This window comes from Anabrus simplex, chromosome X (assembly GCF_040414725.1).
Source record: "Anabrus simplex isolate iqAnaSimp1 chromosome X, ASM4041472v1, whole genome shotgun sequence".
Lineage (NCBI taxonomy): Eukaryota > Metazoa > Arthropoda > Insecta > Orthoptera > Tettigoniidae > Anabrus > Anabrus simplex.
The window spans coordinates 168897154-168910948 of NC_090279.1; the positions used below are offsets into that span (position 1 = coordinate 168897154).

The 13795-nt window shown below is 38.3% G+C and overlaps 1 protein-coding gene across 1 annotated transcript in view; it reads left to right on the plus strand.

Annotated features, from left to right (window-relative positions):
* Positions 1 to 734: 734 nt before the first annotated feature.
* The window catches only part of Cdc45 (cell division cycle protein 45), a 65839-nt gene continuing 52778 nt past the window's right edge, over positions 735 to 13795 (plus strand). Inside the window, exons 1-2 of the mRNA XM_068230508.1 lie at positions 735 to 819; positions 7719 to 7871. Coding sequence (XP_068086609.1) covers positions 769 to 819; positions 7719 to 7871 — 204 coding nt within the window. The 5' untranslated portion in view covers positions 735 to 768. The remainder of the gene's footprint in view (positions 820 to 7718; positions 7872 to 13795) is intronic.

Here is a 13795-nt window from a genome sequence, read left to right on the forward strand (position 1 = left end):
ACGAACAAGAACTTTCTCATAGAAGACTAAGCGATTTTATACTCTCAGGAAACACAAGCTACACGAGAAAATTCATAGGCAGAACACCGCAATCGTAATGAGTCCGAAATTATTCCAAATATTAGAATAATATGAACAATGAGTAACGTTCTATACTTTGCTGTCACCTCCGCGGAGGAAGGAATACTTCAAGAAAGGTCATTTATGAACTAAACCAGATATTCATGCTCATAGCACAAGAGTATCATCCGAGGTCATAAATCTTACCCTTATCTTTATTAGGCCACAATAATTCAAGGTAGACACTATCGCCAACTATCCCTAATCCATGCCATGATTCTTGGCCAAACCGCGACTCCTCGAAATCAACGTCTTCAATTCTCACCGGAAACAGCAGTGCAACAGACAAGGTGTAAGCTGCTTTCCATTACATTCTGTAAGTTGCTCCAACTTGACTACAAAGAACTTGACCAACGCCCTCTATGACACTAGTTACAGAGGACGTTGGCTTGACACGAGTAAATTTGTATTCTGTTGGAATTCAGCTTCGAAAACAGACTATCATGGGAAAATATTGAATATACTTTTAATTGAAATTTGTAAGTGAAAAAAATATTTAGCTCCACTTCGCTCAAGGAGGTCCCCATATTTGGCAACTCAAGGGAAGTTTATTAATTAAAGAGAAGTCTTTTGAATTTAGTCTGTTGGTTGCATTGAAATATGGCAGTTCTCCTTCCCGCGTAAAATTTATTTAACTCGTTAGCTAAGATGTATATTAATGACATTCGAAACGACTTTTATAAGCTTTTGATTGGCAAGGTGAGTAATGCATGCTAGAAGTATTCAAATTTCAGTATGTATACATATAACTATTAGTTCTTGAGAGAGCAACAATTCCTAACACAGTTTATTCTTTACGTACGGAAATGTCATCAGCTGATTTAAATGGTGCAATTTGTTGTACTATTCTTCTCTTGATGTTTGGATTTACCTGTCGGTAAATCAGTATGTGTGTGTGTGTGTGTGTGTGTGTGCACTTTTCAGGATTGAAATATGTAGTAGGGCTATTGTAAAAGCAGGAATTTTAAATATGATTATCTCAAAATTACCACCCTGGGGGGTCTCTGAAACCTCTGTTACAATAAATATTACTTCATTGCTGAACTTACATTATTTCATCGGTGTGGTCCATGAGAAAATTTATGTTGATGCTTTGCAGTGAGAAAAATAGAGTAAATAGCTAGAAGAACGTCTGGGAATAGAATAAGGTAGGTATTTCTCCTTCCCCTACAACTTTGTGCCCTCCCTTAGTTTTTGATGCATTTGCATTCAGATGATGTAGTTTATTTTGTGCTGTATAGTATGTGTTTTATTTTGAATAGGACTTCAACTTCTGCTTTCACCATAACGGGAGGTTACCTAAATCGACAAAACTTGCATTATAATTTAAAATCATCTTCATTTCCCATATTCCAGCTGACACTGGGTTGGGGGCAAATGTGGCTCCTCTCCACTTCATACCTGTTTACTCTCTTGACTGTGATTATTGTGTTTTGAACATTAACTGAATTGCTACAATATGATACAATGTTAATATTTTGCCTGTGTTCAATATATTAGTTGTTTTAAGATCTTCGCTAATTGGCTGATGATGACACTTGAAATGTGTTGAAACCGGTCCCAATAAACAGGTTGTAACTACTTTTTACTACGGAGTATTGAAAGGTGGATCCTTCCCTATAATATTGTACATATTCTTATTTCTCTATTCAATACGGAACAATCATGAAGTTTTTAACTTTAAATCATACCTGTTTCTCCACCATTCCTTGTCCAACACTGTACCAGTTCAGGTTCCGTTGTCCTATGCTATTCTTCACAGAGTCTACGAGTCTCCCTCGTCTTCTCTTCCCTGTCATCTGTCTTTCCTGTGCTTGTCTTGGCAGTCTTTCTTCTTTCATTCACTTAACGTGTCCAAACCACTTCAATATATATTTTTTTTTTAATAGGTATGTTATAGTGTTATAATCTTTGTTGAAATTTTGTGTTTGACAGGCTAGGAAGCTTTTAAGTTACATCCATTATGAACAGTAGCCTAAAGATGACAATACACTCCCTTGATTTAGCCCATTGTCAATTACATACCATTCTCTTCTACCCACTTTTGCCTTCACATAGCTGTAACATTTACCGGTATCATATATAGATTTTATCATTATTATTAGTTGGCCAAACTCTTGATCTGCGAATGCTGTTGTTTGCCTGTGTTAAGTCTATAAAAATCATTATATCCTTTCCTTATTCTCAGCTCTTTTCCATGATCTGTCTTGGTATGAGAATGGGTTCTACTGTTGACCTTCCACTTCTGAATCCAAATTGTTCCTCTTGTAACTGACTTCCACCTTTTTTCTAATTCTTCTCTCCATTATCCTTTCCATTATCTTGACAGCATAGGAGAGGATGGTGATTCCATGGTAGTTACTGCACATCTCCTTTCTTGAATATTGGTATTATAACCTCCTTTTTCGAATGCTTGGGTACTTTTTTTTTTTTCCTCTTTCCATATACACTAGAGTATTCTGTAAGTCCATTGGAGTCCTGCCCGTCTTGCAACCTTGATCATTTCTATGGTTACTTCATTTATTCCCACAGCTTTTTCCATCTTCATTTTTTTGACTGCCCATTCCACCTCTGCCCTTGTAATGTCTGACTCCTTCTGTGTTACTTCTTTTATTCCTGCTGCCTGGACACCTTCTCCTCATGTCTGATTTCTCATGTTCAGCAGTTCACTAAAATATTATTTTCATCTATTAATTATTTTTTCTGATTTTGTGAGTATGATTCCTTCTTTATTCTTCATAAATTCTATGTTCACTGTTTCATTCCTACAGTTTCTTATAATTCCAAATAATTTTTTTCGCACAGTTCTTCCTTTACTTCCTGGGTGAAATTTTCCAGACTTTTTTTTCGGTTATTAATTTTTTGCAAATTCTTTCGCTTCCATTTATCTGGCTCTAGGTACTCTCTTCAATCTTTCATGTTTTCCACCATCCCTTCCAAGTCTTTTTTTTCCTTTACTTCATCTTTCACTCTATCATTCCACCATGTTATCTCTTTCTCATTACCTTTCCTGTTGTTCTGCCACATGTTTTCTCTGCACATCTTACAAATGCACTCTTAAAATTTTTCCATTCCAGTTCAACATGACTAATACCAGTATCTGTCCTTGGTATCAGTTTTTGTAATTCTTTTCTGAACTTCTGAAACCTCCTTTTCCTTCAGTCTGCAGACCCTAACCTTTCTTTTTTTTTTTTTTTTTCTTGTAGTTTTATGACCTTGCCTACTTTCACAGCAGACTGTAGACGGTACGTCAAAATTCATTCATAAATCTTCAGTCAGCAAGGTCTCCTTTTCAAGCCCATGAACCAATCTGGAGCACATTTACTTAGATACACCAATAATGGTAGCTTATAACATGTTGACTGCTAGGGCACATACCTAGAAATATCCTGGTGACTGAAGCTTTCTTTTTACTGTGTGTATAGTAAATCAGAAGTAAAACAGTATTCAAAGTAATATTTTGGTAAAAATTGACCCCCTTCTCACAAGATTTTTCTAACGTTATAAGTAAGTGGAAATGATGAAATCTTCCTTGGAATGTGTCTCAGAGGAGAGAGGTGTTCATTGCGATGTCCAGGAACCCACCATCCCACCCGCAGAAGTATATTTACTTTTATAACCTAATGAAGAGCATTACATGCCATTTTTATTCCTGAAGTAGCTACTTGCATTCCTATTGGCCAACTTAAAGTGGCACGTGATGTAATTCCTTTTAGTTATGATGAGATTCCGTTACCAACCCCGGCACAATAAAAGCACAAGTAAACCTGGGAGTGTAAGCCCCCCAGACCCCTTTTTGCGTGTCCCTATATCACTGGTCTTGTCCAGGTCCTATCCTAACCGTCCACATGGCAGGAACCAGTTCAGACCAATGGTGTTTCCACAGGAAACTGAAGGCCTAAGGACCGAGCTCGATAACTGCGGTCTCTTAAGTGTAGCCAGGATCCAGTATTTGGGAGATAGTGGGTTCGAATCCCACTGTCGGCAGCCCTGAAGATGGTTTTCCGTGGTTTCCCATTTTCACACCAGGCAAGTGCGGGGCTGTACCTTAAGGCTACGGCCGCTTCTTTCTCACTCCTAGCCCTCTCCTGTCCCATTATCACTATAAGACCTATCTGTGTCAGTGCGACGTGAAGTAACTTGGGAAAAAAAAGAGGCCTAAGACTGCTTCGCGGCTCTAACCTGGGGGGGGGGGGGGGTTTACACCCCCAGACCTCCTTTGCTTGTCTCCATATCACTGGTCTTGTCCAGGCCCTACCCTAACCATCAACATGGCAAGAAAAAAAACAGGCACTAAAACAATAATCACCGCCCATTAGTTCCTAAGTAGAAAGGTTGGCAGCATTGTGCACAACCTGACAACATCCTCCGCGAGAAGTAAACAAATGACAGTCGTTTCGTGCGTAGTTTGTGTTGTGAAAGTCTTGTCTTGAGGGAGCAAGTATTGGTGATATTTCACTTACATGTTCAATATATGTACTAAATACAATAAAAATTCTTAGCACCCCGAGGTACCGCCGTGGCCCCACAGAAAAGTTTACTGTGTGGTTGTGGTTAGATAGCCAGCATAGTATAGTCTAGCGGTAGACTACTAGAAGCTTGCGTTGCTTGATGATACCTAACAGACTGTGCCACGATTTGGTTACTAGAGCTCAACATTACAATCCCAAGGTACTCATTATTCTGCAGTAGTGTTGTGAAGTGACGGTGCCATGTTTCACCTACCTTGCAGCAACCATTCTCAAGACAAACATATAGACCACAAAAGCCTGCCTCAATTCAAGTATTGTAGATATTGTAAAGAGTGTGATTTGTTGCTTTCTATGTTGAAATTTTATGAATAAATCAATATTTTTCTCAAACGTATATTCCTCTAAATTTTCTATTTATTCCTTGCCAAATGCTCATTGGTTACTTTGCTACATTGTCAATAAATGTCAATTTAGAAAATGCAGACATACTCATACTTATGCTAAATTTATTGGGTTAAGCGTCAGGTATCAGCTCAGAGAAATAGGTATGGGTTCAAGGATTTGGAAGGAATCGGTGTGGCCTATTGATAAGGTAAGCATAAGCATGGCGTGAAAATGGGAAACCACAGAAAACCGTTAAAGGGTTTCCCAACAGTAGGACTCAAATGCACTATCTCCCAAATACCGAGCTTGCGAGTTATGTTGCTAACCCCGCACACGAAAGAGCATAACTAAACTGGTTGGACAAATACTCGCCTATTGCTAATAAAAGGAGGTAGGACTAATATAAAATAAAAACCATAATTTGTAAAATTAAATCTTTCCAGTCTGTCAAACACACACAAATTTCAATGCAAATTACGACACTATAAACATACCTGTAAAATAATACACACTATTATACAAAGAACGACATGTTTCATTTTACAAGAACATCCTCCGATTCTGTCAAATCACTTCAGTCATGCTTATATATGTACAGTATTGTTTATGTTGCATAAAGTTGTCAACGATAGAGAGTTAGGTGATAATATGGACAAGTATTAACAAATAATGATTGGATAAGGATTTAGCCATGCCGTATTAACATAATGTAGTACTTCTGAACTTGTCTAGAATGTTGAAGCTTAGTCCGTTGTCTCTAAACACTATTTCAGGACTGTGGTCATGGAGAGGCAAGTGGAAAGTTTTGGGCATGGCATACTGTTCTGTGGAGAAGGGAGGGAAAGCAGGGGAGAAGTGAGTGGAACTTTTTGGATCCTTCCTATTGGAGAGGGAAGAGCAGGTTAATTCTTTCTCCATGTTGTAATCTAGCATACTTTACCATGGAGAGGGAATAAGGATGTAGGGGCGGAGCAAGGGGAGCGTTGTGGAACATTCCTTCATGTACTGGAGAGGGGAGAGAAGGTTATTGACCTTCTTCATGTTGTAATGTATTTCATATATCATGGATAAATGCAAGTTAATAATTTTAGGTTAAATAAAATATACAATCAAAATAGAGAGTATGGCGTTAAATGTTAATTTAAATAGTAAGTGTTGACCAGATGTTATGTAAATAGAGTGAAGAGGGGGGGGTAATTTTTAAAATGTGTATGATTATCTAGGTTGGTTTCATTAGCCTTTTTTTTGCAATGTAAATTTAGATTGTTTCCAAAAGATTTACTCTTATTTTTGATGTGCAAAATATGTTAAGAAGCGCATTTTCACGGTTTCTAAGGTGTGGAGATAGTTTATGGTCAATCTCTGCCATGTTATCTTGATCATATTAGTGAGGATAGGTGCTGTTTAGGCAATGATGCTTCAAAGAGAAAGTCTGGACAGTGCTTTAATGTCAAATATGGCATTAGTATCTGATGTTTCTCTTGTTTTTTGGGTATATTCTGAAGATGCCATGCCCAGGTGACTGTGGTGTCAGCAAGGCCATCCAGCTTCAAACTCACAGCCAAATCTAAAACTCTGCCAGATTGAGTTTAATGGCGCTGGAAATATCTTGAGAAAAGCTGAAGGAGGTTCTTTTTAAATTGCGGGTTAAGATATATACACTCAACTCTCGATTTACCATAATCAGACCAACCGCATTGCGACTTAACCACAATATTAAAAACACTAAAAAGCATGAGTGTTAGGAGTTACAGTAATACAGAATTACAAAAGATGGGATAATATTGCCGAGTCGTAATAGTAGCAGGGGTGGCGTGACCTTGAAGTTATTTGTAGCTGGTGGGTCACTGGCCGCGAGCATATGCTTTACTCCACACTGCCCCACTCTGTCATTTTCTTGTTTTTGTTCAGTGCAGTTCAGTTCGCAAACAGTGGCAACCGAACAGAAGCGTGTTGTTTTCACGATTCAACAGAAGTTGAATATTGTACAAAATATAGAATGAGGTTCTACTGTTAAACAGGTGTGTGTCCAATATAACGATGATTCTACCGTGCGGGATATTTTGTGCAACAAGGGAAACTTCCATCATTTGCTTGTTCGTCCGATGCAAACAGTAGTATGGCAAACCAAAAAACTGAACGAAATCTATGTTTGAGGAGCTTGACCAATGTATGGTGGAGTTGTTTTCACAGCAGAGAGCTCAAAGGGCTCCAGCGTCGGGACCAATCTGTATGACTAAAGCAAAATTTTTCTTCGAAGCTCTTCGGATGGAGGGTGATTTTGATGCGTCGTTCGGATGGTTACACGCTTTAAACAGCGACCTGGCATCTGTAATGTCAGTGTAAAAGGTGAGCTGTTAAGTGGAAATACAGAAGCTGCTCAACAGTTCAATTTGGATTTTGAAAAAATTGTTCTGGATGAGGGTTTGGTCCCAAATTTACAATGCTGATAAGTCTGGCCTGTATTGAAAATGCCTACCAACCCGTATTTTTGCTTTCAAGCAGGAGTGTTGTTCACCAGGCTATAAAGCATCTAAAGAAAGGATGACGATTATGACCTGTGCGAACTGTACTTTCAGTACGCCTGTTCTGTTTTTAACTTTTTGCGGGTTAGCCGCGATTTTACTTATCCGGGAAGCCTTACCCCTACATTATCCTGGTTAATAGAGAGTCGAGTGTAATTTGTATTACTTAATGCTTCTCATTGGGCAATGTAATTCATACCTAGTGTTCTGATTTCAGAGAGTTTTGCTTCTCGTCAATTATGATATTGATGCTATATGTGCATGCAAGATTCTGCAGAGCATCTTAAAGACTGACCATATAGTATATACTCTGGTACCTGTTCGTGGAATTGAAGAATTGAAGACTGCGTACAGAGAGAATAGTGACCAGGTAAGCCTATGTATTTTAATAATTCTTAGCACCAGCACCCTCTGCCGTTTTAAAATAGGAGGAGAGAGGGTCTGGATCTAATTCACTCCGCCAGGATTGAATTACATTGACACCTTCAAACTTAGAGAATTAACGAAGCTGAATGTCTACAAGACACCAATGATGATTCTAATAATTTTTATTTTCTCTTGTCCAGCTCCTGCCAGGTCAGTGTGTTGATGGCACTTCTCCACCGTTGCATCTCCTTCCACCACTCCTCTTCGGTAATTGTATTCCAGTCCATTCTTCTTTTCCTTATTCTTTTCTTGACAGACCATCCATCTTCCTCTGGGCCTCCCTCTTGGTCTCTTTCCATTTATCTTAGCCACAAATACTTGTTTTGGTATCCTTCCCTCCTCCATCCTCACTAAATGTCAAAACTATTTCAATTTATTCTTCTCCATCCTATCACTCTAATAGAGCAGAAATATTATCTTTGCCAGATGTCATAGTTCTTTGTGCATCTAAAGTAGCTGACATAAACTCTGTCCTAATGTTTTAGTGAAGAAAATACATTTTTTGGAAGAATTTCTGAGTGGCCAACAATAGCTGGGCAGACTTGTTAAGATCATTAGGTTATACCAACAACTTGGACTTAGATCTCTCCTTCAAAGATTTCTAGAAAATCACAAGTATTATATAAAGTCTCAAGAAGTGAAGCGTGTTACCAAAATTACTGATCTTGGTGTTCTGTTTAGTAATAAAAAAAATGGTTTGTCGTTCAGTGAGCACGTGTTAAATATCTACACTAAAGCATTTAAAGCAGTCGCTTAAGTGCGGCCAGTATCCAGTATTCAGGAGATAGTAGGTTCGAACCCCACTGTCGGCAGCCCTGAAAATGGTTTTCCATGGTTTCCTATTTTCACACCAGGCAAATGCTGGGGCTGTACCTTAATTAAGGCCACGGCCGCTTCCTTCCCACTCCTAGCCCTTCCCTGTCCCATCGTCGCCATAAGACCTATTTGTGTCGGTGCGACGTAAAGTAACTAGCAAAAAAAATAAAGCGTTTAAAAAGTTAGGCTTCCTCAAAAGAAATTGCAAGAGTCTTAAATCTGTTTTCTCATTGTAAACCCTGTATTTCTCACTTATACGGTCTAGTCTCGAGTACTGCTCTGAAGTGTGGATCCCTTCACAGCAATATGTAATTAATGCCTTAGAGCAATTACAAGTCAGATTCTCAAAATGGTTCAGGAAAAGAAAAAAAGTTTGCCACGAACCTACTACGTTGGTGTAGCAGGGGGAGAGGTGATACTCCCACGTGACGCGTCCTAGGTGGCGGATAGGGGGGTCTTAACCAGCTTGCCGGCTGACTTGAGGGAAATAAAATATCTCTCGCGGACCAAACACACTAACCCCTGCGGGTTGGGGACGCACATGTAGAATACACCCGCGGTATACCCTGCCTGTCATAGGGGGCTACCAAGGTATGATCAAATTAGAACCATGAGACTACTTGTAATTAGTACCATCACGCAGGGAACACCATGGGTCGCATTTACTTGTGCGTAGTACCACAATGTTAGGTACGCAATAGGTTTGTGATTAGTAGTGACAATGTGTGAATCAGGATGAGGGTCTTACAGTACCTGTGATTTGTACTCCTATATGAGCAACACCATGGGATTAGCGACACCATGGTTCTGCCTTGCCTATGCTTAGTACCCACTCTGTGAGGAACACCAAGGGATAGTGCGGGTCCCTGTGTTTATTCCACTTACGTGAGGAACGCCATATGTTTGCGTTGCTTGTAACTAGCGCCGCAGTGTGCGAAACACCATAGGTCTGTGTTACATGTGCGAATTTCATTACCCGTGCATAGTACCATACTGTGTGGAATACCACGAGTCTACACTACTTTTGATTAGTGCCGCAACATGACACATAGCATGGTTCTATTTTCCTAGCAATAAGTACCATTATGAGAGGCCGATGACCTGGATTTTGGACCCGTTTCAACTACAAGCATCATCGATTCAGTATTGTGCTTTAGAAGCTGTCCCTTGGTCAGTAATACTATTGTTTAACGCTAGTTTCTGGGAAAGTGGGGCATTGCGGGTCGATCCACTGATTGTTTTAACTTCATATTCATCCATTCATTCTTCGTCCTCACGTTTTCGAATTCTGGTCATACCATTTAGTCTCATTTCGTACTATTAGAGGCCGATGACCTCGATGTTGAGGCCCTTTTAAACAACAATCATCATCATAAATTGTTTGTGTCCCAGCTGTCATTGATAGATTATGATCTCTTTTGTAAAAAGATTCATATTGAGTCACAACTATGTGCAGGTATGTTAATCCAAATTTCATACACAAATGTATCAATAATTTCCTTGATTCTCTTTAAAGTTACTCCAGTTGCTACCAATTCATGTTCCTTCTTGTAGCACCAGACAGGTTGTCACCTTTCACTTACCCAGGTGTAGAACTGAATCACACAGAACTCTTGGTTTATGCAGGTTCTGGGATCCCTGAATGAAATTAGTGGATTGTGGACGTATTCCCACCGCATGAGTTGGCTGTGTGGTTAGGGCCATGCAGATGAGAATTTGCATCTGGGAGATAGTGGGTTCGAAGCCCACTGTCGGCAGTCCTGAGGATGGTTTTCAGTGGTTTCCCATTTTCATACCAGGTAAATGTTGGGGCTGTATCTTAATTAAGGTCACGGCCACTTCCTTCTCATTCCTAGGCCTTTCCTATCCCATCGTTGCCATAAGACTACTCTGTATCGGTGTGATGTAAAGCGAATTGAAAAAAAAAGTATGTATTATTCCACTCGTCAGCTAGTGAAATTCGTAGACATATTATTGACGCCTCATAGACAGAGTTCTTTGATTCCTGTTCTGCATATTTGGTAACTGAAAGTTATATTACCTTCTTTTATCTGTTAATCATTTCAAATGTATAAGCACTTTTATTTTTTCATATTTTCTTCTGCCGTATACGTTTTGAAAATATGTATGTATTGCATAATTATTATTATTATTATTATTATTATTATTATTATTATTATTTTTATTTATTTATTTGTTGGTAGTATTCTTATCTGAATTTATTATATCATCTGTAATTGGAGAAGTAATGACTCTGTTGATGATAAAGAAACCAATCAAATCAAACTCATTTTTATTATCATCGTCTCAGGATGAGGTCACAAGTTTACTTTTATCATCGTCCATATGCAGAGTTTCCAGTCACCCCCTTTCTCGTTTACCTGTTGTCCAACTCTCGCTGCTGTGAAGTACTCCCAAATGTTTTAGCAAATGATTTTTCTGATTTTTAAATCCAAATGTCTGTTAGTGTGTTTTATTTGTTATTGAAAGTTTTCTTTGCTTGTCTTGTTTTGACCTATACTACTTTTGTCTTTTGTGATAAAGCTTTATAAGATAGCACAATTTCGTATACCTAATCTATTTTTGAAGTTCTTAATAATGCATTATATTTACATTATTATACTACTATTGGTCTTGGTCACCAAGAGAGTTTGTTTTCCTAACATCTTTTACAGACATTTATTTTATCTTGTTTCCCTTACAGTACATTTCTGGATGTGATTTCCTAATCAAAACTACATATTATATAACTACCCTGAAAGTTTGAGGGAAATGTTAGAAAATTGTTATAAAAATTGTATGCTGTTCTTTATAACAGAACTAAGTAATACTGGAAGTAATCAAAATATTGTAATCATTAGGGAACATATTTTTATTTGCTAATGGCCTTAACTATGCCAATAAAGACATTTATCTATTTTCTGATGTAGTAAAAAACTGGAAAATATGTATAAAAATTATGCAGATATTTTGTTTCAATATTACACAATTTTATTTACGTACTAGCTGATGTACCCGTGCTTCGCTATGGAATTCTACATTGTATACAGCATTCTAGGCTAGGTAGTGTACATGTTGTGAGCAAGATTGTATTAAATTGTATAGCTCTTAACGTCACCCTAGAAACGCGACGGTGAAGTTACCAAACGTCTTTTCTCATATGAAGACTGTGTTAGGGAATTTTCATTGTAATGATAGGCCCGCTTGCCTACTACCAGTCACAACCAGGTTGGGGAGTTTTCATTATAATGACAGACACTCTCCACCAGCCATTTTACATCCTCAGAAAGACTGTCTTAGTGGTTTTCCCAACTGAAATGAACATAGGTCATTGCAATGACGTCAGTAGGAATGGCGCGATTAAAAACAATGCTTTCATATGAAATACTCTATCAAATGAAAGACCACACACTTTCTCACTTTTAACGAACAGTACAAAGCTGGAATGACCAAGCCGCAGACAGCTGTGATCCGTGAACACTCTTAGTCTTTTTTTGGTGGTACGGGGGGGGGGGGGGGGCGGATGCGAATAGTGGAGAGTCCCAGGGCAAAAGCTATGCCCTTTTACTAATCTGTTTCCTAGGAGTACCCGATGAGTCGGAAAATCTCAATTCACTACACTGGCAACGGAAAAAACTGACTTGGAGGCAATTTTTTCCTCCAAGCCAGAAGAGAAGCTCCCTCTTCATTGCTAATTTGGAATTAAATGAATGTAGAATTTAATAAAAGTGAAGAGGAAGAAGCTTTTCTTAAGAAATTGCTCTTTTCAGGGTTGACTTTTGAGTTATTTAGTGAATTGTGGTGCTATAATTTGAAACAGGCTTAAATTGTAATTCTTGACCAGGTCATACTACTACTACTAAGTGAGCCTCTGCCGTAAGTGCGCATACAGCTCATTCAAAACAGCGCGTCAGAGTAGGGATCAAATAGCTGGAATACTGTGATGAACCAGTGTGTTACGTACCTGCAGTATCAGAAAATGTATGAACCAGAGGAATGGCATGCTAAAGAAGAAAGTTTTCCAACTCCCCAGCTATTTCCCGCCAGTGTTCAGTCAGGCTGTTATACTCGGTACGCAGTAGTAATCCCATCTATCGAAGTTGAGCGGCACCATAAGAAACGAAGAACATCACAACAAACAATGGTCAATGTAAAGTTATTGTTGATCAGTGTTAAGCGCTTTGGATATTGTAGGTCTTCTGAAATACCACTCTTATCATAGTCGGTACCGTAAAACTGAATGAAACATAAATGATCGGAAATTGTATTGTCTATAACTTTTGTTATGTAGTACTGTACTTTTCGATAGCACCAATAACATAGGTACCGGTATTTAAAAATTAAATTTTAGGCGCCTTCCCCTAAACTACCATTTCATCTCTGGAAAATAAAATTATTTACAGCCTAGACTGTAGTTTCTTATTCCCCGACTCTATATAGCTGTTTCCATTAAATTCGGTTAACCCAATTTCTCGTGACTCGGCGTTGATATGGACTTAGCAACAAAAATACAAATTCACTAATTTCTGTGTTATCAGAGCCGGTACAGTAAAAATGTATAAGACATAAATGATTGGAAATTTAATTCTATATAACTTTAGTTATATAGTATTTATCGATAGGACGGCTAATAATATAAATATTCGAAAATTAAATTTAAGGCCCTCCCCTAAACTACCATTTCACTCAGCGTGAATAAAATTATTTATAGCCCAGATTGTAGCGGCTCATCCCCCGATTTTACATACCGATTTTCATTAAATTCTCTTCAGCCGTTTTCTCGTGATGCGTGTACATACATACATACATACAGACAGATAGACAGACAGAAATTACGGAAAAGTAAAAAGAACATCTTCTTGTTACTATGGACATGACTGATACAGAAATACTATTTTTTCAAATTCTGAGCAATGTACAGACAAAACTCTTATTTTATATATATAGATTATGATCACTCATCAGTCACGTTGAGACAGCTGTGCATTAAAATAGTTCGCTGTTACAGTGAACATTGAAGACATTTGCAGTTTCAGCTAATGCCAAAATCTG